At 41.4% G+C, this 24,867-nt stretch overlaps 2 protein-coding genes and 1 long non-coding RNA gene across 6 annotated transcripts in view; 2 read left to right on the top strand and 1 right to left on the bottom strand.

Moving 5' to 3' along the window:
• LOC117956277 (excitatory amino acid transporter 3-like) overlaps positions 1–24,867 on the top strand; it is a 381,877-nt gene that overhangs the window by 163,221 nt on the left and 193,789 nt on the right. The gene's annotated exons all lie outside the window — the stretch shown is intronic.
• rptor (regulatory associated protein of MTOR, complex 1) overlaps positions 1–24,867 on the bottom strand; it is a 184,551-nt gene that overhangs the window by 87,940 nt on the left and 71,744 nt on the right. For all 4 annotated transcript variants that reach the window (XM_034891052.1, XM_034891060.1, XM_034891069.1 and 1 more), the window contains exons 7-8: positions 19,755–19,930; positions 7,003–7,062 (exon numbers count right to left, since the gene is read on the bottom strand). In XM_034891052.1, coding sequence (XP_034746943.1) covers positions 7,003–7,062; positions 19,755–19,930 — 236 coding nt within the window. The remainder of the gene's footprint in view (positions 1–7,002; positions 7,063–19,754; positions 19,931–24,867) is intronic.
• Positions 8,747–24,763, top strand: LOC117956393. The gene is made up of 3 exons (XR_004659244.1): positions 8,747–8,874; positions 10,784–10,789; positions 24,750–24,763. It is a non-coding gene; the product is annotated as an uncharacterized LOC117956393 (long non-coding RNA).

Genomic DNA, 24,867 nt, shown 5'->3' with positions numbered 1-24,867 from the left:
TATGTATATATGTATATATATACATCTCCACATGGTGAAATCTTTGGTTGAAGAAGAAGAAGGTGATCCTAGATAGCATTGTGAAACACGCCTACCAATAGCCAATATACTGTAGAGCTTTGGCTACACACCATATTCCAATGACTTAAAAACAAAAAATAAAGTTCTAACACTAACTAACTTTCAAACATGAACGTGGCATAAATGAATGAGGCGAGTGGGATTGGCATGATTGGGTTGAAAAAGAAATGGTTCCATTCATTTAATGGTTTTCTTCCAATTCTGACAAACATTTTAGTTTCTACTGTCATTTTCTTACATTAGTTGCTGCACAAGAGCATTGCCAATATCCTGTCTTTGTCTCAAATAGTTTGGGCCCCATGCAGAGTTAATACCTTTTACTGCCCCCTTTGGCAAGTATCACAGCTTGGAAACGCTTCTTGTAGCCAGCCAAGAGTCTTTCAATTCTTGTTCGAGGTATCTTCGCCCATTCTTCCTTCCAAAAGTCTTCTAGTTCTTTGAGATTTCTGGGCTGTCTATCACGCACTGCTCTTTTAAGGTCTAGCCATAGATTTTCAATTATGTTGAGGTCAGGAGATTGTGAAGGTCATGGCAAAACCTTCAGTTTACGCTTCTTGACATAATCCATTTTGAGGTTTGTAGAAGCCATCCTCTCTTTAACTTCAGCTTTTTCACAGATGGCATCAAGTTAGCGTCCAAAATTTGCTGACATTTTTTTTAATCCATTTTTCCTTCTGCTCATAACATGTTCCCTGTGCCACTGGCTGCAATTCAACCCCAAAGCATGATTGCTCTCCCCCATGCTTAACAGTTGGACAGAGGTTCTTTCATTAAGTTCTGTGCCCTTTCTTCTCCAAACGTACCTTTGCTCATTCCGGCCAAAAAGTTCTATTTTAAACTCATCGGTTCACAGAAATTGTTTCCACAATGCATCAGCCTTGTCTATATGTTCATTTACAAACTTCAAATTGCTCTGTTATTTTGAAAGAGTAAATGGTGGAAATAAAATCTAACTTTTTGTGACATATTATACAAATTCTAACAGATTTGACCATCTTTTCTTGGCTTCTTTATGCACATTAATAAAAAATTTTACCTAGGGTGCCCAAACATTCGAAGCCCCATTGTAAAATGAGTGCCAAAATCTGGAAGCGTCATTCAGAAGTCATTCAGCAGCCCGATAAATGACTTCTCACTACACTTAAGAGTATGACCTCTTAATGCCCTGAACATCCCATTTCCACCTCTAAGTGACGAATAATAGCAGCTGTGAAGCTCCTGGCAGTATGAAAGCCTACTGTATAACCATGAGGGCCGGCTAGCTACAGAGCACTTTGAGTGCTTGCCAAAGGTGTTTTGCAAGTCAGCACTAAGGATGAACACTCAGCAGCTCAAATCCTTGCTCAGTATCCAGTGTAATATATTTGAGGAGGGTTAAGGAGGGAGTGATGGTGTGAACGGATGGACAGATACTGTTGATGGATGAATTGTTGAATCGACAGAAAAAAGGCATGTGTCATCCATCGAAGAAATTGCACCGTGTAATAATGTCTTGTTGTACACATTTTATTCCGTTTTCTGCAAGTAGAAATGGCAGAACCACACATATTCTAAGGGAGCGAGATTAGAGAGATGGGTCAAAAAAGAAGATTAATTTCACCAAAAAGTCGTCGGACAGAGGTTGAGACCTGTCCGCCAAAAGTATTTTTTCTACTCCAACTCGAAACAAACAAAATGAAGGAAAATCTTGGCAATTCATGGCTTCTCCATGTAACAATATATAACAAGCTACCAACAACCTACAACTACAAGGCTCCTCAGAGAGTGCAGACCTCCGCCAAGGCCTTGGCCTATCTCACAATGTTAGGACTGGCCACACAACTAACAACAAACGGAAATCATGAACGTATTTGCATAAAAAGCGGGGGAGTGAGATCCGATCACGCTTTTGAAAAATGTTACTGCCAGCTGTGAACTAACCCTTTAGTAACTCTTCAATACAACATTATAATGTAGCACTGCTTGTTGATTCTGCAATATAGGCCATTACTTGACAATATTCTGCACTTTGCAATATGCCATTTGTATTAATACGCACCTTATCTCATCTGTATTTCTGTATATATTTTTATTTTTCAGCTGTCTGTTTATAAGAAGTGTTTTATGTAGTAGTATTACTATGATTATTACTTTTATTTTTTCTAATTTTCTACTACTTTTTGTATATTTTTCCTATGTCTATTTATTGTGTATTTGTCTTATTCTGATGTGTGATTTTTTTTAGCTGCTGTAACAAGGGGATTTCCCCAGTGTGGAATTAAAGCTATAGCTAGTAGTTTCTGTCTCCCCCATGAGGAATACTAACACCGTAGTTGCATCCACATGACACAAGCCTTCAGTGATCGCGCACCACCCCAACCTCTCCTGCACACAGTTACTTGTAACCAGGGAGGACACAGAGGAGGACTCCTCAGAAGAGGAAATTATCTTCACTCAATTTTCTGCACGCGATGGTCACCGGACCGTCTTTTCAAATTGTGAGATTGGATCACTCAGTTCGGATTTTAAATTCAGGTGTAAATGCCCCCATACAGTTAGCTGTAGCTAACAAAAATGACATTTACTTGTCAGAGGACATTGACGTTAATGCTGGGCCTTTACAGTGCGCCTCAAATAGTTTTCAAAACAGCTTTTTTCCTTTGTCATCATTTTTGTTGTGTCCAAATTGCACACGTGAGCATGAGCAAACAGCTGATGGGCATTACACTCACCAACCACTCAGAGGGCACTTATTCACACCTTTAAAAGGTCATACAGAGTTGGGAAGCGTGTATTGGACACTCATCGCCCTAGAAATGTTACACACATTTGTTGCAAAATCTATTCGACATAATGGCGACATTGAGTAGTTGTGCACGTGTCCATTTGTTTATAAATTTTTCCTCTGTCTCTCCTCCATCTGTGCACCCTTCTGTCTCTGCTTCCCACATACATCCAACACACATTCTGGCCGTATCCAATCACAATGGCTTTTTAGATAAAAGAGTCACGACGCCGAGCGCATGTGGGTTTTACCTGCTCCCAATACACTGACATCCCTCTCAAGCTACGTACAGTAGCTGTCCAAACTTTCCCTCACATTGCACAGTCGCTCTTTGTCACTCACTCACACACACACACTTTCTCTCATGGGGCTGACACAAGTGTGATGGGTTGATCCCGATTCACAGCCTCCTATGGCTCTGTCACATTGAGTTCCCACCCTGCCACCCGCATGGTTCCTGACACGGTCTGGATCCCAGCTGCGTTTGACTCACCGGCGACAGAGTTGGACTCCATTATTGAAGAAATCACATCACTGTAATGGCACCCCCGCATTTATAATGTGGAGAGCCTTTAAAACAAGAGTATAACAAAGTCTCTCTACACTTTTACACATCATGAATTTATAAAGTGTATTCCAGGAGTTTTTACTACTTCTGTGGTGCATCCGGTGTTGCACAGTGTGCTTTTGTCAAACTTGTCTACATACCGCTGTTAGGTAATACATGTTCACTTTTGTACACATCCAGTAGCCACAGAGCTAGCTTTGTCTTCTTTTCTGACAAATTGTACGTCCACTGTTCAACTTTGTCTGACATTTGGTTTTGGGTTGATCAGCCTGCTGCTTGTGGAAACAAGGTGAATGCGTTTTGTGTTTGTCTGAGCTGAAAGAGGCTTGAATTAAGCTAACAGGAATTGCAACGTTGGGTTCTTAATTTTTTTTTTGTTGTCTTTCAATTGATTGCTGTTGTAAGAAATATTGATTAGCGCAGCTTTAATACCATAAGAATGTGATAATTACAATCCCTGCTGGAACTGCTGTTTTGGCGATACTTTATGCTTTGATGATGCCTCCCTTGAAAAATGTTTGACTTAAGTTAGACTTGTGGCCCAGCTTCATAGAGCAGAGAGGTGAGATGGCGAATGGGTTTGGTTTCATTTTTCTTTTATGAGCTCTGAGACCATCCATTATTTAACTCTGAGGGACATCAGCTGAGTCAACATTTAGCCCTCTGGACATCATGCAATCAAGCAGAAACCGCAAGTGAAGCATCATGGTCCCCCCCCCGGATTAAAAACGATAAAAGCTCTTTGCCAATCACGTTCAGGGCTGCTGAAACACCAAGGGCCAGGAGTCTCCCCGAGTCTATTTAATTGGGGCCTCTTAGTGAACTAGATTTTCTATATTACTTTTTTACCACATATTTGGGCAATTTCTAATCTTGTATTTCTCTGCCTTTTCTTAACTCATATGAAATCCCATCTTTCATATTTCCAATGCTTGTACTTCAATGCAAGGTCATCGGTCTCACGAATTTGACATTTTATTACATTTACAATATTGTTTGGTATCAACACCTTAAATCCAATTTCAGTAGAGCATTCAGATTGATACAGAACAGGTCAGCACTTTGCCGCTGCGGAGTGCTTTCTCTTAACCTTACTGGCTTCGATTTAGTGTACAACCCTGCTGTGTGTATGTTGGAAGCAGACAGTTAACACGGAGCGCACAGCCCAGGATGTTGTAAAACACTCATGTATGACTGGTTCACCCTACGGCCTAAAGGCTTTTATTTATTTTTTTATTGTCTTGGCCGCACATACTGACGGGCCATTACAGGAATCAACCCTAAAATGTTTCTTTAGCGCGCGTTGGTTTGCCTGACTGTAGCTTAGAATTTTGTTGGTCCTTGATAGAAACTGTGTCTGAATTTGATGGTGAGATGGCAGACATACTCCAAAACCCGTTGTTTTAAACTGTCACACCTCTGATGTTTCTGTTCAGTGGTAATAATGCCTGCTGGGAGAATGAGAGCAGGTGAGCACGCTCCGCCCCCCCCCACCACCCCCCAGCCCAGTGCTGTCTCTGACGTAAACTAGTGTGACAATTGTGGCTTCTAAAACTCTCCTCACAGCAAGCGGATCATGAATGACTTTCCCCCCTCTCCACAAAAGCCGTGAGACATGTGATAGAAGATTAAGGAGGAGGACAAGAGAAGTTGAGCACGAGCGGAGAGTTGTCAAACCCACCCACTGATGTTGAGAAGGCAGAATGTAGAAACAGAACTGTGAAAGAAAGGAAAAAAAAGGCCCTAATTTTTCAAAGACGTTCGTCATCGCACTAGTGGTTTCCCATCCGGCAGTAGCTATACGTACAACACTAGGGCATTTTGTGTGTGAAGGGCCGTCCAAACCGCGAATGATATCTGTAAACATAACATAACAATATGAGCATCCACACTGCTGAGTGACAACGTTTTGTAGACAGCGATGTCAAGCACGCACTGCACGCTCCAGCTGATTATAATACATACAGCAGACGTTACAACCTACGATTACAGGAATGTATGTAGTAATATCCTACCGAGTTGTGAATTCGGGTACACTTTATGTGCCAAAAAAGTCTGATCGGTGCCCCCCCAACCCCCCATAAAAAGTCACGCCACTAACAACCTGTGTGAAACACATCTCCGCGGTGTCTCTCTCCGCCGTGCCATGCTGGAGGAATCTGGTGGATTTTGATTGGCTGTTGTTTCTATAGTTCATCAAAATGCTTTGAAAGCTATTCCAACGATATCGTTCTCCACTTGTGGTGTGGACTCCACCATCCACTTGAGTTAGAACGATTTTAAAACTATAGATTTATTATCTTGGTGTGGACGACCCTTAATATTTAAGTAAGATAGGAATAAGCCGAATGCGAGCAAGTAAAAAAAGTCACAAAAAAAAAGATAAATTGTTAAAGAAAATTAAATGGTCAAAGCAGGAACAAATTACACAGGGGGTTGAGTTTGCCAATTCAAATGGGCCGATACAAAAACAGGCAGGCTTCTTACCAAAATATGACACATAATACATAAAAGATATGAAATAGGTAGTAACATTTGAAACAAAGGGCCGTCCGGTATTAAAAGCCTGTTTTTAAAAAATGGCTGTGCTAGAGGTAAACCCACAGTAGGCTTTTATTTGAGCATTTACAGCACGAGTAGACGTATTCTCTCCAAAGAAGAGCACATGAAACATAAGTTTGGACAGGAAATTAAAAAGTATATCATTGCGAGTCCAAAGAACACAGAAAACAACTCTTGAGGACAAAAAAGGACAGGGGGGGAGAGCGGAGTGGCACACACTGTCTCAACACAAAGCCTCAGCCAAAATCTAATTAAAGTCTAGTGGAAGGTACAGATGTGCAGGTGTGTGTGCAATGTGTGTTCCTGTGTGTGTGTGTGTGTGTGTGTGTGTGTGTGTGTGTGTGTAGATGCACTCTGTGGCAAACTGAAATCACAGTTTGATGATGTGAAGAGAACCGATTATTCACCTTTCAGCAGACGTCATTAGAGAACTGCTGAGACACTCCTCAAGTTCAGCCCCTCAAGGTGCTTTCAAAAAAGATGGTTTATTGTTCTGCTGGGATATGACAGTCTGCTATTTAAGTTGGCTGCCACTTCTAAAACCTCCTCTACCAACTTATTTTAGGGGTGTCACTGCATTCTCCCCTGCATGAAAGGGTGGGGGGAAAAAAGGAGAAGCCACCCCAGATGGTTCGGTGAAACGACTGAAACTTAGGATATGACATCCATATTGAGCGCTAATATCACTCGGAGTGTGTGCCTAAGAGCGAGAGTTGTTCTGCGCTCAGCTGCTTGGCACCCGGAGGTTAACTGAAGAAAAGTGGAGCTTTAAATCTGCCAAATTACTGCCGCATTGGCTGTAAGCGGGGAAAACAAAGGCAGAAAATCCTACCTTCAGAATGGAAAACAACAGAGAGAGGGATGACAATAAGGAGAAGAGAGCAAAAAAAGACAGACAGGAAGATAGATCGACGGCATGAGGAAACAGCATAATGATCTCTCTAGACTGCACCCTTCTGAGACAGAAGAGGGAAAGAATTGCAACAGAGAATATTTTTATTTAGGATGGAGGTGGAGTGCCACTTACTTCTCGATGAGGTCTAACGTCACCCCTGGCACCAACTTGGCACTCTTCTGCATACAAAACCTGTGAAAAAAAAACAAACAAAGACAAGGCAAAGCTGCTGATGAGAGTTGGAAAGAAAACAAGAGGTGCTCACAGACTAGACAAAGCAATAAAAACATTTGGCCTCTACAGTACCGAGTTTATGACCTACGAGAGAGACAATCGACGGATAAAACATTCTAATGAAAAACGAGCGCTTCAGAAGATTACAACAACTGAGCACTTTGATAAGTGGTATTTTAGCTGAGTTACAGTAAAAGGGAGTGGGGGGCGGGCCCAGAATGGAACACAGAGCCATATTTCTGAGATGTTGGGCACAAGGGGGGGGGGGGGGGGGGGGGGGGGGGGGGGGGGGGGGGGGGGGGGTTATTGTTTACTGTGCATGGTTTGCTCTGACAGGTCGGGCCAGCTGGAAGTCACAGCAGGTTGCCATTCAGCCTCGACAGACGCACACCTCAACGCTGGAGAGCGGCCTATACACACACACACACACACACACACACATCTTTGTATATATACACACAGCTGCTCTCCAGCGTTGAGGTGTGCGTCTGTTGAGGCTGAATATTTATATAGACTTTGAGGAAAATTAATTACTACTATTAGTAATATGTCTATTTTTAAGACTTTTTTGTGCTTCACACATACCTTCAACCCGGCAAAACAGTGGATTAGTTAGATTATTGGCACCAGCTCAGTTTCCAACCAAATCTCTCCTCTTCGGTTCCTGAGTTATGGCGCTTATTAAGAAAAGTATTTTTGCAGGGCATTATGATGTCACATCGACATTGACCTTTGGCCTTTTGGATAGGAGTGTCAGAATGTCAGAACTTGCGTAGAAATTCTTGAGTTATGGCTAAAACAATGGCTGTTTTGTGGGGTCACAGTGAACTTTGACAATCAAAATCTAATTGGTTCATCCTTGAGTCCAAGTGGAGGTTTTGTGCCAACATTTCAAGAAAGTCCCTCAAGGCGTTGCTGAGATATCGCTCGTTCACAAGAATGGGATGGACGGCCGACCTGAAACCATACTGAACTAGGAGGGCACTCAGAGAGCGCAGACCTCTGCCAAGGCATGCCCTATCTCACAATATTATATCAGTGTGGATTTTCCAATTATTCCAAGACCACATGAATGCAACACAAACGCTTCACCTGTCAATGTGAACGAAAGTGAACAGTAATTTGTCTATAAGTGATTTGGATCTGCTCCCAAATGTAATGGGTTCTTCCTTGGCCCATGCTTCGCCTTTGCACCAAGTTTCAGGAAGGTTTTTCTGCAATATAGTCAACAGACAAAACAAATCAAGAAATAAGTTACAATCAACCAGAGCAACAAATGTAAATCCTCCTTGGCAGATGTAATAATAAACAAATATGTGTCTGTCTGGGCGTTAGGCAAACACATCCTTTCAAAGAGAAGCTTTGAGCCATGACTATAAGTCCTGAAATGGTAGGTAATATTTCATCTGACGTTCATTTGAAAAAACTATTTCAACGTAGCCTAGAAATCTAGACGCACTGTAATTTGCAGCTTGGGTCAGTCTAGTAACTCTCCGTTGGCTTGCGAGCTGGAAAAAACAAATTCTGGTCAGGCCAATCACATCGTGTATAGAGTCGATGGGCGGGCTTAACGTGAATTCTCTGCTACTTGAAAACATAGAAGATGGCTGCTGCTGCCGCTAGGGAACAGCTGGATACGGCAAAAGTTGAACCTATCCACTAGCGTTGCTCTGATTGGTTGTAGCACGAGCCTATTGCGTGCAGAGTGAAACTGAAAGACAACCGTTTATCCCGCCCCTCGGATTGAGCCCTGCCAATGGTGAGGTCCCAGTTAAACAAGGAGTTGACTAAAATGTTACAGTGCAAGAATTAAATCACAAGTTACAGCTACTCTGTCCTGTTGACACATGTCCTACAGCTTCCTCATTCCACAAGTCATGTTTGGTTGTAAAGTTCTTTGTGATTCACTTTTCTCCAAAAACAAATGAAAGCCTCCAACATGCCCGGAAAAGAATTGGAATAAAGTTTGAAAAGGATAGAAGGAAGATTCATGGAATTGAACAACTGATCTACTCCGACTGTGACGTAATCTGTGGCACCCACGTCCAAAGGTTCTCCCTGATGCTGGAGAATAATGAGATCCCACATGACACCAAAGTGACTTACCGACTTTTTAAAGAACAGCACGGGCCCTGAGTGCGCCCCGCGCTCCAGGAACAAAGAGACGGAAGGATGTAACCAGGGCAAGTTGGTTTAAGTCTTAATGATCAGAACCTTTTCCAATGAAAGCCATGATGCACAATCTCTGCATTGGTATGGGCCAGCCTTTAGCTGTGTGCCAGTTATACATCATTGTTTCCCCAACACATCACAATCCAAGATTGTTTACCTTTGAATTCTGGACCATAAATTAAATATTTTTCTCATGTTTTTCGCCTGTGAACTACTTCAAAAGGGACATGGTAAATTCCCCAACATAAGCAGAGATGGTTAACTAAAAATGAAGTCTAGGAGAAGACAGACAGACGTGCTAGAGTAAACAGAGCCCAGACCAAGCAGGAGGTTGCATCAGTTAGAGCGTGTTTCCACCTAACATCTGTGCAAGTCACTCAGGCGTTGGAGGAGAGGAGAAAGGGAGCGATGACAAAGAGAAGACAAGGAGACGAGAAGCATTTGGTCACACTTGTATCTGTAGTCATTCTGTGTGAGAAAAAGCCATAACTGTGCTCTCAAATGACATCAAAAATCAAGACGACGTATCATCTCTATAGCAACAACTCTTTCTCCTTCCGTTCTAACTTCCGACTTTCAGGCATTTTTGTATCTGATCTGTTTGTATCTAATTTGTTGGGTCTAAATAGGAATGTGGATGGAGTTAGTGATATCGAGATGCTTGCTACAGCTTTCTACATTTCTAGTGATGAAACAGTGAAAAGACATTTTATATCTCTGATTCACGCTTTGTTCTAACGCCACTGGGCATTCCCTCTCTTCAGTCACTCCCTATCTCACTTGATCTTGCTTTCAGGTGTTTAACACTCTGCCCTGGGGACCAGCTGTTTGTATCATACAAATTAAATGGATTATGGATCATTATAGTCCTATAGTTCACAGCTGACTTTACCAGCTGACTTCCCTATTGGCTGTTGAAACAGGTGACGTCCCTTACGTTCTAAAACACATCTCTCCGACTTGAACAGCTGAGTTGCAGCTGTTTTAAATCGAGCTGAGACACTGCAACTTCTCCCTGCGACGTTCTAAAAGGGTTTTGTCTTGTCACAAAACTTTGGTCTGAACTGGGCTTAAGAATGTGCTAATGCTGTAATAAAATGGGTTTCATTCTATGGCGTGAAGCCGGCAGTTAAATTTCATCCCACTGACAAGCTCAAGACATGGTTTCAATTCATAGATCTGTGCATTCCTACAGGATACAATTACATATTCATTATACACAGCCGCATTCTGCAAGCAGACCATATGTCACTCTGAGGCTGAATGGTTTGAATGGGCGGTAAGGTCAGTGAAGAGAGCTTTTATCAAGGCTTGTGCAGTATCTTTTCAGATCGTCCTCACTCGAGTCTCACCTAAAACCCACTAGTCTTTGTTACATATCTGCCGAGTGCACTTCAGCCGGGTGAATCATTCAGCCTAGTATATGCTAATTAGCGTGCATTTAGACCAGTCAAAGGAAAACTATATCACTTCAGGGGCTAGCGTAAATCCTAACAACTCAAAGTAGGACACTGTCAAACAAAAACTATAATCTCGGAAATGACTCAAGCTTGGAAAATTATTCTAAAAAGCATCAGCCAGCCGGGGGGGGGGGGGGGGGGGGGGGGGGGGGGGGGGGGGGGGGGGGGGGGGGGGGGGGGGAGCTTTGATGCTAATTCAAATGCGTCTACTGCTGGGAAGTGTTACATTTATTTAACTTTTAACCCTTGTGTTGTCTTCCCATCGATGATGCAACTTTTAGTTTTGTCTGGGTCAAAATTGAAAATTCTAACTTATTTTTAACGTTTTGGTCAACTTTTTAACACTTTTGTCACTTTTCCCCATGTTTTTGGTCATGTTTTCCGATGTTTCTGGTCACTTTTCCCAATGTTTTTTTGTCAAATTTGACGATTTTTTTTGACACTTTTTTTTAATTTTCAAGTCAGTTTTTTTCTGCGTATTTTTTCCCAAATTTCTGAAATAGTTATTTTCAAATGCTATAATATTTAATAAAACACAAATTCTATGAAAGTAGTGAACTGATCATTTATTTTAATTGTGAAGAGCGTACGGAACCATCCATGTTATTGTATTTGTTTTTGACAATTTGGTTGAAAGAAAACCAACATTTCTGATATAGAAACATTTTGAAAATGGGTCAAATTTGACCCAAGGACAACAGGAGGGTTAAGCCTTATACTGTTATTGAGGCGCATTTGAATCCTTCCATAATACCAACAACTGTCTTTGTGCTACCTCTTCTGAATGAACCTTGCACCTGTTTGCGCCTTTAAAATACCTCACTGAGCACCAACATACCACCAGAAAGACACATTTCAAATGTCAGCAAAATACAAATTTACCAAACAACTGCCTGCACATGTGACTGGTCTACATACCGATCAGATACAACTGTCGGGAGACGCGGCTCGCGTAGGTGATGACAACAGGACGTGGTTTTGTCACATATACTGTAGGTCTTTAGCGCTCTTGCATAACTGCATTGTGAAACCAAAACTGACCAGATCAAATGCTAAAACATGAACCTTGGTCCAGACCTTGGACTTTCACTTTTTACAAATACAGAAACTTTCAAAACTTTTTTTTTTTAAACATGATTTGACCCCCCTGCAATATTTCTGAGAACCCCCTTTTGAAGATCTCTGTTATAGAGAACACGACTTAAGTTGACAGAAGTACAGGAGAGCTGGAGGGCAGAGATGAAGAGGAAATTGAGGGATTATTACCGACAGCGAGTTGGCCAACCTTTAATTGGATGGGTGAATAAGAGAGCGAGAGTGTGTGGCTGCAGAGAGGAGAGGGCAAAAGAGGGCACGTACATATTACATTTTGAGGAGGGAAATGGAAGTGGATCTTGAGTGAGGAAACTACTATACTACTCCCAGGATGGGAGGAACGAGAGGCGCACACTGTCTCCCACTGGTCCCCACAGAGGAAGCTGTCTTCTACAGCTCATTACCCCTTGAATCAGCCTTCCTGTCCCAAGTCTCCGTCTTTATCTGTCATGTGCTGGAGGGACTGCTGGGTGATCTCAACTTTAATCTGCTCTGTCACCGCCCTACAATATACATAAGACATATCCCACTGAGTTTTATACAGTGATTTAAATTATAAATATGACAAATACAGTTGATTTACTGAAACTGGGCTGATTGGTTTTGATTCCTATTCTAGTTTCTAGTATCTGTGGCTCAGAAAAGTTTTTACCTCACACTTTTGTAAATGACGACAGCTGTAGTTGACTTTTTCAGTTTTTGCCTCTTTTCTTCAGCCGCAGGTTAAAAAGACATCTCTTCCGACTGCACCTTGACTAAGGACAGTTGTTCTCAAGGCCCCGACATTTTAAAGTTCCAGACAAGCATTGTGCTTCCTTGTTTGTTTCATTTGGATCATCATTAGCCTCAGCATAAGTTAATAGCTATTCTTCCTGGAGTCCTACAATCTGTCATGTGGCGTGTAAAACTGAATGGTAATGACCTTAGTGAGTCATCTTTTTTTACTTCAAATGGAGATTCAAGGCATTTTCAAATATCCTAAAAGGACTGAAGTAGCTTTTTGTTGAGATTTAAAAACAGTGGCATTTTATGTTGGCTTATGCACTTTATCATTACGTACAAAAGCAGCTTTAAAGATGGGATACAGAACTGGTGATCCAGCCATTGGAAATATTCTCACTCACTCCAAGAAAAAAATATATAGTTTGACGTCAGCAAACGGCCAGGGGTTTAGAACACGACAGAGTCGAGGTTTCATATTTTGCGGTCAGTATGTATTTATGATGCTTTTCTGAAATCCAAAGAGATAAGGCAAATGTGAGTTATGCAAGAGTTCATTTTAAAGAGGGGGGGAGATGACTGTGTCAACATTTTAATGTTATCAAAATAGGCCAAGGCTTTACATCAAGGACATAGTGGAGTCTGTGTGTGTGTGTGTGTGCGTGCGTGCGTGTGTGTGCGTGCGTGCGTGCGTGCGTCTCTCTCTGTCTGTCTCAGGAAGGAGCCGATTGAACGTAAGAAATACAAGATGGGGTTATTTAAGCCCTTGCTTGCATTTCTATTAATCTCACCTGTGTTCCTGTTCTTACAGGTTCAGATTCAGTATACACAAAGCTAATGAGGTGCTACTGTACTTGTACTACACCGTTTTATCCTATCAAAGCCGAGCAGAGAGCTTGAAAGGCTTGCACAGCATCATCTGCATTAACATCAGGGATGCACAACCTGTGTGAAGAGGTGGAAAAAGTACTAAAATTAAAAGTAGTGTTGATTTAACTTGGCTGACAGTGACAGCAGCAGCCACTTGTTGTCAGAGAGAGGAAATGAGTCAAGTAGAGATGCACCGATTACAACTTTCTAGGCCATTTCCGGTTTTTCACTGGGTTTGAACTGCCGATACAATATTTTATATTTTCTAACCACTTTACAGTGACATTTTGCATAGAGCATAGAACATTTTTTTGAACAGATAATTGATCCCTATAAAATAGAACTTTATAAATTACTCCTGGTGTGGGAAATTCACACTCATCTAAAGTGCAATGTTATTTTATGGTTATTATTGTCTTTTCACTTCTAACATCCAACTAAAACAATTTGATATATTTTGCACTGTCCAACAGTAAAAGGGTGAAAATAATAATTTGACGGGGGGGAGGAATTCACATCAGCTGTGTGCTTGGCCATCAAGTGGTATTTCAGACTGGACGTGCTGCGATGATAGCTCAGTTCACAACAACCAAACACACAGATTTCTTTGGTCTTGTCAATGGAACCATTTGGCAACTTTTAAAAAGTAAACTTTCCATTTAGAATCTTATTGCCATCCATTTTGGAGTCTCATGCTCGCCATTCACTCAAAACGTAACGTCACTACTCTTTGGCCGGCTCTCAAGCCCAAACAAGTGTGCGTGGCGTCCCTGTTGATTTGTTCCCAGTCTAGCTAGATCTGCCGTTAAAATGGGTTTGCGTTAACACCTTTTATAACGAGGTCAACTGACAGCACTAGCATAAATATGAACAATACCAACGGGCTTATCTACCAACGTTAGCTACCGACAGTTACCTTGGTACAATCCAGCAAATAGACTGTACCTTAGGGTGCCGTTACCTGAAACATGATTTACCGTCACTGCTCATTTTACACTCAGTTTAGCAACAAAACTAAACGCTTATAGAAGACTGCTACGTTTTTAATGTTGGTTTTGAACAGTATGCATCCCCACTAGCCTGTAACGCGTTTAACGTAGTAACGTTAACACAGCGTGTCGGAGGAATACACACAGCGTCTCCTGTAGCGGGGCGTCAGTTCACCTAATACATCCATGGGCGTCAGAGGCAGAGGGACCGCCACCGCAGCGTTCACTAATATTAGCTTTGTGTCTCATCTGGGGTCTGATAAACAGCAAATTCATCAAAGTTATTGCGCCCAACACTATTTTAAGATAAACTGTGGCTGTGAGTGCGGTTGTCTTGCTCCAGTTGTTCACCCTCAGAGAGAAGAGAGCGGCTGATCGTTCGGCCTGAGATCAGTAGATCTCTGCAGAGCTTTTCTGACATAAACAGCTAAGGAACGGCTGTGCGTGTGCACGTCCGATGCTGCGCGATGGTAATCAAGCGGCGCCCAAGTGCCTTTGACCGGCAATACATGTCAGACTGACCGGCCGGTCGCTGGTCATGGCCGATACCGTGAAAATCGGCCATTTCCGGTCACAGGCCGGTCAATCAGTACATCTCTAGAGTCAAGTCAACCTCTGGCCTCTCAATCCCCAATCAAACACAACACTTAGCTGGTTTAGATGTGAAGTACACCAAAAGAACAAAAAGAAAGGTGAAGAGGATGGAAGAAGAAACAAAGAAAAAGAAGATGAGCAAGTAAAGATGAAGTGTCTTAAAGTATTGTATCCTCTTTCCACGATTGATTCACATAAGAATTGTGATTCTAGAAACATTGAATGTCCGAACAAAATAGGGCTGCCAATTTTTATTTTTTTATTTGAACTACTGTTTGAATGTGGAACATTACTCAATTCTATCTGTGCTGACTAGTTTGAAATGTAAATTCACAGAATATAAGCACTCCTCTGGTCTTTTGAATGGCCATTATTCATTAAAATGACACTAGGCCATTGTTGTTCTCTTCATTACTGCAAAATGGAGGACAACTAGTGTACAGTTTCACTCTGGACAAAAGTGGTGGACCAGCTGACAGAACAACTTCCCCATCAGACTGACCCATGCTTCTAGCATGGCTAAAACACACAGCCTAAGCTTTCTTTCTTCTTCTTTCTTACCCTGCAACTCCCTGGTGCCTCGGTATTTTCAGATGCTTACCTCCTCCATTTACCCCCCCAACCATTGGAGCCATGGGGAAATCCCTTAAAGATGGCGCTCCATCAGTAATGATTTTCTGCTCAGCTGAGCAATGAAAGGTACACATGCACTCAATGTGCCTCACTCTGCCATTCCCTCTCTTTCTCTCTCTCTCTCTCTCTCTCTCTCTCTCTCTCTCTCTCTCTCTCTCTCTCCACACCCCATCATCCATCCCTCAATGCATCTCATTCAAGTTTTAAAGCCAAGATAAGCCAGCACATCAGCGAATCCCTCCATCCGCCCACTCTTAACTCCACCCTATCCCTTCCTCATTTTCTCGCTGTGTCCCACTCTGGGGCTGTGTAAAATGAAGGAGAAGACAGCTCGGCATGTCTTGATTTAGAAAATAATAAGCGTACAGGAGAGAGGCAACAAACGTGGAGAGGGATCTTCAGTATCCCTCTGGAGTGTTGTGAAGAGTTCTAGATCGTAGCAAAAGCTAGGTGGAGGAGGCTGTGTCTGAAATTAGTAATGTCCTTCTCAGAAGCACAAAGTGTGAAAAATGATTGCATATGTGGCATCTTTATTAACGTACATAAAGATCTTTTGTAATCAGTATTTATTCTATGTTTATTTATCTATGTGCTTTTTTTCAATGTAATTAAAGGCTGAATTAATGTTTAAGGTATGAATATACTCTTATGCTAAATAAGCTTATCAAACCCAACTATGTGATATAATATTATATATAATGCATAAATACAGTAATTCACTCCTACGAACCACTGAAACTTGATGTTTGCCCTGCAAGCCAAAACACCCATTTTTGGAGGCAGAGGGTATTAAGGAATAGTTGAGTCAATATTATTCAGCAGGATTTTAGCAACTTGTTCTCCGAAATTGAATGTTGGTAAGGGATATCAATATTAATGGCATAATACTGAGGCCTCATTATGCTGAAGGTCAATGGCCGGGTGTGGATTTAGAGCGCAGAAAGATAAACGAAACTCTCCAGTATATCTGGGAGAGCAACAGTCATTAAGCTGTAGGACACACCATTTTTCAATGATTTTTAAGGCCGATACCAAACAAATATTTGTTGATTTTAAAATCCAATATAACAACTGATAGATTTTTTTTTAAAGAAAAAATCTCAAAAACGTGTGACAAAACAAACAAATTTCCGTAACATTAGTTATTTTTAGTTATTTATGATTCCTTACTATGATAATGCAGTTTAAAAATAAACTAGATGGTTTTATTGTCACAACAGAACAGAGGATCATCAAAATAGATGAAAGTTCTGAGAAATGAAATGTATAAAAATGAAAGATGGTCCAGTACCATTTTTTGCTTTCCAATACCGATTCCGATACAGGAACTTGCGTATCGGCGGATACAGAGTACTGGTCCGATACCAACGGGTCGTATATTTTATTATGTTTTAACAACTATGTACTACTGTTGTGTCTTTGTTGTCGGTCTGGCTCAGGTTAAACTCTCAAACAATGAATGCCACAGAACTTTCTTTTATTATCTAGTTTGACAGTCAGTTATAACAGAAAATACACTACTTTAACGTAGACTTTAACGACAGAATCTTTTAAGAGGATAGAAGAATGAAGGGACGCCTTTAATTCAAAAGTGGCCTTGTGAGTTTGCCAGATTTGACGTCTAGACTAGAAAATGGAGAAAGTACCTGAGCTCTCTGGAGGGCTCCTAAGAAGCTTTGTGCTGGGGACAGACGTGTATGATGGGCTCATGGTGTTATGGTCTTATATGTAATTAAATATGTTTATTTTGTTCATGGTTTATTGTCTATTTGTTACTAGTTTCTTGAATGGCTGAACATTTTTACTTATTAATTTTATTATTATTATTATTATTATTATTATTATTATTATTATTATAATAATAATGTATACTCTTTATTGATCCCCTATGGGGAAATTACAATTAACACTCGTAACAAAATATGCCGAATTCTTATTGCTTCAGTATATATAAACAAAATATGCCGAATTCTTATTGCGTCAGTATTTAATGTTGCCTTAACACAAGCAGCCAAAAAAAGTTACCTGCAAACTGCAGTCTAAAACTAGCAAAGTTAGCTGACCTTCAGATTTTAATGAGGAACTATCTGATGAAAGAATATGTAAAGACTTCAAATTTTTCAGAGCATTGGAAGCTAGCTTTTGATACTTTCGACACTTTTTAATACTTGTTTGCACTGAACAACTGGCCTGAAAACAGGATGCAGAGTCATGTATGTAGAACATGAATGGTGTGCGTGTGTGTGTGGGTGAGTGTGTGTGTGCGTGTGCGTGTTTTGTGTTAAAAGGGGTTCAGAGGTGATGCAATCACCTTTGCATGGGCATGCAAGCCCACACAGTAAGTGTGCCCCACACGGAGCAGACTGTCTGATGCAACCCATGTACTCCTGTGGTTTAACTTGAAGCTCCATCAGTGCAGTCCTCTGAAAGGTGGACATTTACATCAGGCCACTGTCTCAGCCAAGCCTGAACACATTTCTCCTGAATATCTTTCCCCCTTTTTTCTACTAAATCATCCTCTACAGGGATCATCATCCTTGCGTGGGGGAGGATGATGTCCGTTTACATTTTTCATCATAGCTGCATATTTCTCATCATAGGTGAATACTGAGCAGGGTCGGCGCTCTGAACAGGACACATCATTGTGTCCTCAGAGTGTCAAAGCAGTGATCCAACCGGCCGCTAACAAGCTTTTCAAATTAATGATACAGTTCACGTTCTACTGCATGGTTAAAGGGAAAATCTGTGCTTCTATGTGAATATAAGAGAAAAGAAAGTATTATCTAGCAGAAAATCTTAAATTTAAAAAAATAATTCCAAGCTTTAAAAGGTACTATGTGGAATCTTCAGAAAATCCTTGTTATATTAAAGACACCAGTGGCCATTAAGTAAACGTTACGTAAACAAGAGGTGACTGACTGAAATCATGTTGATAGATAAGATATTATATATTTTAGTTTGACTAATGTTTTGCTCTGACAATAAAAGGCCCCTCCGTGAATCGAATGCCCTGCCAACGTTGACCCATTGCCGTTTGGCTTAATTTGATACAACTTTTTTTTTTGTGTGTGTGTGCTTACGTTGATTTTGTGTTAGACTCTGTGTCGTGGTGTGTGCCGCTGGTTTGTTGACGTTAGCAGACTCCATTTCTGAGCTAACGTTAGCTGGTGTTGCAAACCTTTAGCACTGCAGGGGAGGCACATTTGTGTTACCTAGGACGGAGAAGGAATTTCCCACCCATCGGCCTCCGTTTAGCCAGTACTCAGTGCCTTTGTTGGTTGGATTGGTAAGGTTCAGGCATGAGGAGGGAAAATGGTTAGGGCAAGAAAACCAGGGTGAGCCAATTGAAGCCAGGGTACGATAGAGTAGGGTAGGACATTCCGTCACCATTCAACTAAAACTAATATTTGCATAGGGGAGCGGAAGAGAGGCCTCTTTTTGGTTTTCCATTACGACTAAAAAGGCCCTGGTTCCTGCTAACAGGTATTTATTTTTTTTAGAACCACCTCAGTGTTCCGTGTTCGAGTCGAGGCGAGTTGAGTCGAGCAGGTACTAATAGAATAGAAAAAAGCCATTGGAAGGCAGTCTACAGGCTGTTATTAGCAACTGAGAAATTTAGTGACCGTGTCTGTTTTTGAATCTACATTACAATCTGTTCACACATTGGCAATATAAAGCTGTTAATACATGCAAATTGCTTAACACTGTGCATATAAAATATAACCTCATACTAATTTTAATAGCCTTGAAACGTTCCTCCGTGGGATCTTTGGAGTGAGTTTTAGTCATGAAGCATTAGACCAGGATAGGTAAGCCACAGCAAAACTGATCTAATCATGAACATAAAAGTTATTCAAAATAGAACCTTCATTTAACTTTTGCTTACCCAGTGAGAAAGACCAAAACCACACTGCTCCTGTGTATACTAAATCTAAAGTTTGAGTTCATTGTTAGAAAATACTGCTTAAATGTTAACAGCTAGGTAACAAAATCCTAACTAAAGCAAAAATATAAGGCATGTAGTAAATGTACCATCTGGAACATTTCAGACTTTTAATGCCTAATAAGAAAGTGTGTGGCAGAGAGAAAGGAAGAGGAAATGTGAGGGAAGAATTACCATCGGAGGGCGATCTTGATGGGCGTGGTGAGGCAGGAAGTGAACAGGTCTGCTGGGAGGTCCGGGTTCATGGGCAGCAGCTCGCTGGCCTCGCAGGCAGCCAGTTGGATGCAGTTTTTCATGGAGGGCGGCAGGGGCATCTGGGCCAGCGGGTGGCTGGGGTTGATGGCTGCCACCTGAACAGACAAAACATGAAAGCGTTTGTTCACATTTGCTGGGCTGAGCCACATCTAGGAATGTGTAAACTAAAATGTGTCTTCTGCAACAACTAGAGATGTTCTGACACTGCCTAAAATGCTGGTATCTCTTAATTAACGGGACCTGGGCCCGGGTCCGACTACTTTACCCCAATGTCCAGTTCCTTTAATTATTATGAACAGGGCTTGACAGTAAAAATTTCCCCAGGGAGCATCTTGCTCCTAAGTTGAACAATTTAAGTGTGCTATTACTGTTGTAGCTAATTTGTGCATTAATACAAATCGGGTTTTGAATACAAAACATTACAAAGTGCAATGTTTTCTATTTTGACGCTTATGATTTTCCTCTGGTATTGGCTGAGAACCTCTTGGGGGGCTTTCTCTATGCAGGAAAACCCCTGTATGTTGTTATAACGCAAGCAGTTATTTTAGGTTTTTGCTAGGCTAGCTAGCTAGCTAGGGCAATGGTAACATCAATCAACCAGTGTTAGCAGCTCTTTGGATCCTCACCAGAGAACACTAGTTGAACCAGTGCTATGTGTTGATATTGAAGCCACGGTGTTCCTGTATTGTCCCCACTGACAAGCTAGGGAGAACCCGCCAACATTTGTTTTGCTTCCCACGCCCATGGTTAGTCTAGTAAAACTTTCTTTAGCCGAGGACAGCCCTGGACGACAAAAAGAGAAAGGTTGATGAACTTAAGCTAAAGACCAGATAAGATATGAAATGGAAGGTCGGAGACAGACTAAAGAGAAGCAGCTCCAGACGGATACAGAAAGATGTGTAGTGGAGAAAAGAGGACGGATCAAAAAGAAGAAGGAGACCTCTTTGCTACCTCCATATTTGAAGAATAAACAAGTTAACAAACTAATCTGAAGACTCAGTGTGTGTTTGTTCAAATGTCCAGCTGGGGAAACAGGTGAAGGCCTTGGCACCCTTGTACCACCTACACAAGCCTGCTCTAACTGTTGCCATTACTGTTGGGAGCTGTTTGTGTTCCTCAGATATGGTTTAAAATCATCGCGGCCAGAAAACCTTTCTACCGCAGTTAAATCTGCTACTCATTTGATCCCTTGTCAACCTTTGGGTACGGACTTCTGACTGCTGAGACCAGAAATTCATCAATTCTTCTACAGTGAGCTCATTCTCATTCAAAAGTATTGTATTTAATATCGGCTGAACCTTTTTATATATATATATAGAGAGAGAGAGAGAGAGAGAGAGAGAGAGAGAGAGAGAGAGAGAGAGAGAGAGAGAGAGAGAGAGAGAGAGAGAGAGAGAGAGAGAGAGAGAGAGATATTTATGAACTTCTTTCTGTGTATACCACATTGTAAATGGAAACAAACAAACAAAGATTATTTTCTGATTGTGTTATGGACAACATGGGATGGGAAATAAAAGTTATGGGTTTTCTCCGGTGCATAAAAAGCAGGAGGAAGATTTGATTGCATAGAAACACGTCAGTGCTTTTTGCAGGTTTGCCACCTTGTACTTCAGCACAAAACAAAACAATTGACTCGCTGCCTGAGACATTTTGAGAACGTAATGATGATGTACTAGTGAGGACATTTTCCTCTTGCTTGCCCCCTTCGCGGGCAGTCTTCTGTGGTAAATGATCCTAGCATGCCATTTCCACACGCTGTCAATATGTGCACACGTGAAAAACGGAGCAGGGTTGGATATGATCTAAAACTCTTATTAGATTTGGAGCTCCTGACCATTTATGTGCTCACTGTGCTGTTGATTTGTTTTTCTTGGAGTTCAAATATGGTTTCTGAGTTTTGCTGAGTCAACTTTAACAAGCAGGGGGTCTGCAATCATTTTGCAGCGCTGCCTAATGGCAGGAAAGGAGATTATTATATTATGTTATTACCGCCTCTTCTCTGCAAAACACAAGTCTCTCTTATTCCAAGAAACCCTTTGTCAGATTGCATACATTTTTAATTGCCTCTGATGCCAGTTTCTTCGATTGACAGTAGCAATGTGTGACTTTCACTGTCATTCCGCAGGATGACGTTTTGGCCACAATTTAATTGGAATCCCTTTGTAGATGTCTTAAAAAGTAGCTCACAGGCACAATGAACATCAAGAATTTCTGACTGTCAGGAAGGCCCGTCCCAAGCCGATCCAAATCATCAGTATCAGGGCTCATAAGGGCTTATTTTGATTGGCTTATATATACTCTCATATCATTCATCTTGAATGCATGTTTGATGCTTTGCTATGTCAACACATTCACTAACGTTAGGTTGGAGAGCTCATTTACCTGTTGGGCCACATACTAAAGAAACTGACACCACACAAACTAGGAGTCTCTCAGACTGGCGGTGACATGCTGCTGGTCCCAAAGCTAGATTTGGTTTAGCAAAGCCACACAGGACAGGAAGTAAGCACAGCAGACACGTCAGATAGCTCAAATCACCGTTCTTAACTATAGATCTTTAAAGGTTACAGTTACGACTGAAAATGACAACAGATAAATTCAATTTTTCCAATTTCCCATATCGATACTGTCGGTACACGATCCATCCCTCCTGCACGATCCGTTCTGCACACGGGCAATATGTTGGCGCATGCACAGATGATATCATGATAAACAAGGATTTACGACACTGCACGATCTGTTCCCATGGACAGTTAAAGAAAGTCTGTTCGCCTCCACCGGAAAGTTAACGTTAGTTTAGCTAACAGCTAATTCGGCTCACCACTTGCTGAGACAGCATTTAAAAGACCCACAAAAATAAAAATAACCGTTTAAATATATGAAAGCTGTTATGTCAGTTCTACTTTACTTGTGCTCATTTAAAATACAATCACTCCATACTTGTCTTTATTATTACTGTAAGGTCTAAAGTTAGCTGTTGCTGCTTTTGCCACTGTTTAGCTCGAGTAACATTATTTTAGGCTGAATCAAGCTGCCAGCTGGCGGATCAACTTCAGTTTGCACTGAAACGTTTGTGTGGGATGTAAAACCAGGCTGTGTAACCCACAATTTCCAACAGATGCGGATCGGCCCCGCTGCGTGTCAGCTCCGTGCTCAGCCGTCCGTCAACACCCACCAGGTCCGAATTTGTTGCGGAACGGCTGCGACCATAACTGACCGCTGCAGTCATGAGACCTCGCAAATTCATGTAGAATAGTTTGTTTCCATCAAGAGGAGTAGAGAGGAAACTACTCTGTTGTGTTTTAAGGTGTAGTTCAGGGAGATATTATCCGCTGTGAGCACTGTCTGTTTTACTTTGAAAATTAACCGGATGTTTTATTTTGTTTCTGTGCTCATCTTCCTGTCCCGCACTATCTGACGAGTACTGGTTTGCTGCGGAGCGCTGCGGCATCCAAAATAGAAGCTCTGAGTATCTGCTCTGGAAGGCTGCGGATCACCGGAGCTAGGACTGAGTCGGGACGCAGCCGTTCTGCAGTCAGTGTAAATACACACATTGACTTTAATGGAAACCTAATGACTCGGCCATTGTTGCACTGCCTAGCTTATTGTAGACGTTGGTAAACTGCTAACTGTTAAGTTTAATACTTATCGTAGAGCTGTAGACAATCTGAACAGCTGTTTACTGTGGCGGAAAATGTTGCTTCAAGTGCTAAAACTCTTTCTGTGTTTGCAAACACCTTTTTGGGCTACAGGCCTGAAAGCCAAGCAGGAGAGTGTGTGAGAAATCTACAAACTGTCTTGCACTGACTGTTAGGGCACACTAAAAGCCCTGACAATCAATCTGTCAAAAGAACACAAGCAATCGTTTAAGGACAAGCAGTGTAAGAACATACAGAGACACGCACATGGGCCAGTGTGAGTTTGCCACACCACAGTACCATGTGGTATTAACCACCAGGCAAATATGAATGAATGAATGAATACAAAACTAGTTTTAAAAAATCGTAAAAAACTTAGCAAAGAGCGAGTCGCTGCACATTGACAGACATTAACCGGTACCGTTAGCGAGCTATTCTGCTTGTGTTTATCCCTCAAGCTGTCCTTGGTCAAACTGACCCGTTTTCCTACATCAAGATTCTTTTTCACTACCCAAATAACATGATTGATTCCCCACAATGCTCTTTGGCAAGTGCAAATCTCTACTTTCATGAATTTTGCGGTGTCTTATTCAATTTAATGCCATTTGAAGAAAAAAAAAATAATGAAGTGGTTTTGAAAAAGTAATGAGTAAAAGTTGACATATTCCAGTCTGTGACTATCCATCTAAATACATTCCTTTAATTTTATTCTAAATAATTCCTAATTTCTGCTGTTCTAACTCAAACATTCAGTATCATTTTCTATAAATGAGGTTTATTGACCATGAATTACAAAAATAACTGTAAAACAAAAGTTTATAAGTTAGTGTTACGTAGTGTTGAAAACACAAGACAGACATTAAAAAAGTACATCAAATATAGTGTTGATTTTAAATTTTGATGGGAAGATAACCCAAGGGTTATATGACTATGGCATTTAACAAAGTTTTTTATTTATGTATCTATTAGACTCAAACAGCTAAAGGAGCTTGTGGAACATGGTGAACTTGCGCCGCCAACACTCACTCATCGTCTGGAAAGACCAGGTGATGTCAATGTTAAGGTTTTAAATGCCCAGACTCATCTGACCTTCCCCCAACAATCAGCACCATGGGTTCTTCTAAGCAGTTGTCTAGAAAACTGAAACTGAAAATAGTTGCCGCTCACAAAGCAGGAGAAGGCTATAAGAAGATAGCAAAGCGTTTTCAGATGCCAATATCCTCTGTTCGGAATGTAATTAAGAAATGGCCGTCATCAGAAACAGGGGAAGTTACAGCAAGATCTGGAAGACCAAGAAAAATATCGGACAGAATAGCTTGCAGGATTACGAGAAAAGCAAATCCAAACCCACGTTTGACTGCACAATCCATCCAGAAAGATCTGGCAGACACTGG

The sequence above is a fragment of the Etheostoma cragini genome, chromosome 2 (assembly GCF_013103735.1).
Source record: "Etheostoma cragini isolate CJK2018 chromosome 2, CSU_Ecrag_1.0, whole genome shotgun sequence".
Classification (NCBI taxonomy): domain Eukaryota; kingdom Metazoa; phylum Chordata; class Actinopteri; order Perciformes; family Percidae; genus Etheostoma; species Etheostoma cragini.
The sequence above is the reverse complement of the archived record's forward strand: the minus strand, read 5'-3'. Positions and strand labels throughout refer to the sequence as shown.